The 446-nt window shown below is 62.8% G+C and overlaps 1 protein-coding gene across 1 annotated transcript in view; it reads right to left on the reverse strand.

Annotated features, from left to right (window-relative positions):
- The window catches only part of LOC103771428 (nuclear factor 1 C-type-like), a gene marked incomplete at both ends in the record, with an annotated part of 1157 nt that overhangs the window by 381 nt on the left and 330 nt on the right, over positions 1 to 446 (reverse strand). The window contains one exon of the mRNA XM_008938729.1: positions 52 to 170. Coding sequence (XP_008936977.1) covers positions 52 to 170 — 119 coding nt within the window. The remainder of the gene's footprint in view (positions 1 to 51; positions 171 to 446) is intronic.

The raw sequence follows: 446 nt of genomic DNA on the forward strand, positions 1-446 counted from the left end.
GGAGGGGAGCACCAGCCCGCGGCTGCTATGGGAGAGCTCTGGGGATGCTGCGGTGCCCAGCTGGCTCCGGGGGGGTGGCAGCATGTGGCACTCACTTCGGGACACCTGGATGAGCTCGGTGACGCTGAACACCCCCGAGGTGACGAAGCTTTCCTGGAAGTCTGTTGAATCTGCACAGGAGAGAGGGGGGGTTGCTGGGAGGGAGGACAGGACCACCCCTCCTGCCCCAAGCTGTCTCGTGGTGATGCTTGAGTGTACCCCAACATCCCCCAAATCCCCCATAACACCACCCAGCCCCCCATCTCAGCCAGTTTAGTGAAGCTCCAGCTCAGCAGGATGGAGCAAATCCTGCTCCAGCAAGGGACCACTCTGCCCAGGATGCTCTGGGACCGCTCCAAGTCTTTGTTTCCCAGCGCTGAGAGCAGCGGCAGGGCTGGGAGTGGCAC

The sequence above is a fragment of the Merops nubicus genome, unplaced genomic scaffold, assembly GCF_000691845.1.
Source record: "Merops nubicus isolate BGI_N331 unplaced genomic scaffold, ASM69184v1 scaffold35370, whole genome shotgun sequence".
In the NCBI taxonomy this organism is placed as follows: Eukaryota; Metazoa; Chordata; class Aves; order Coraciiformes; family Meropidae; genus Merops; species Merops nubicus.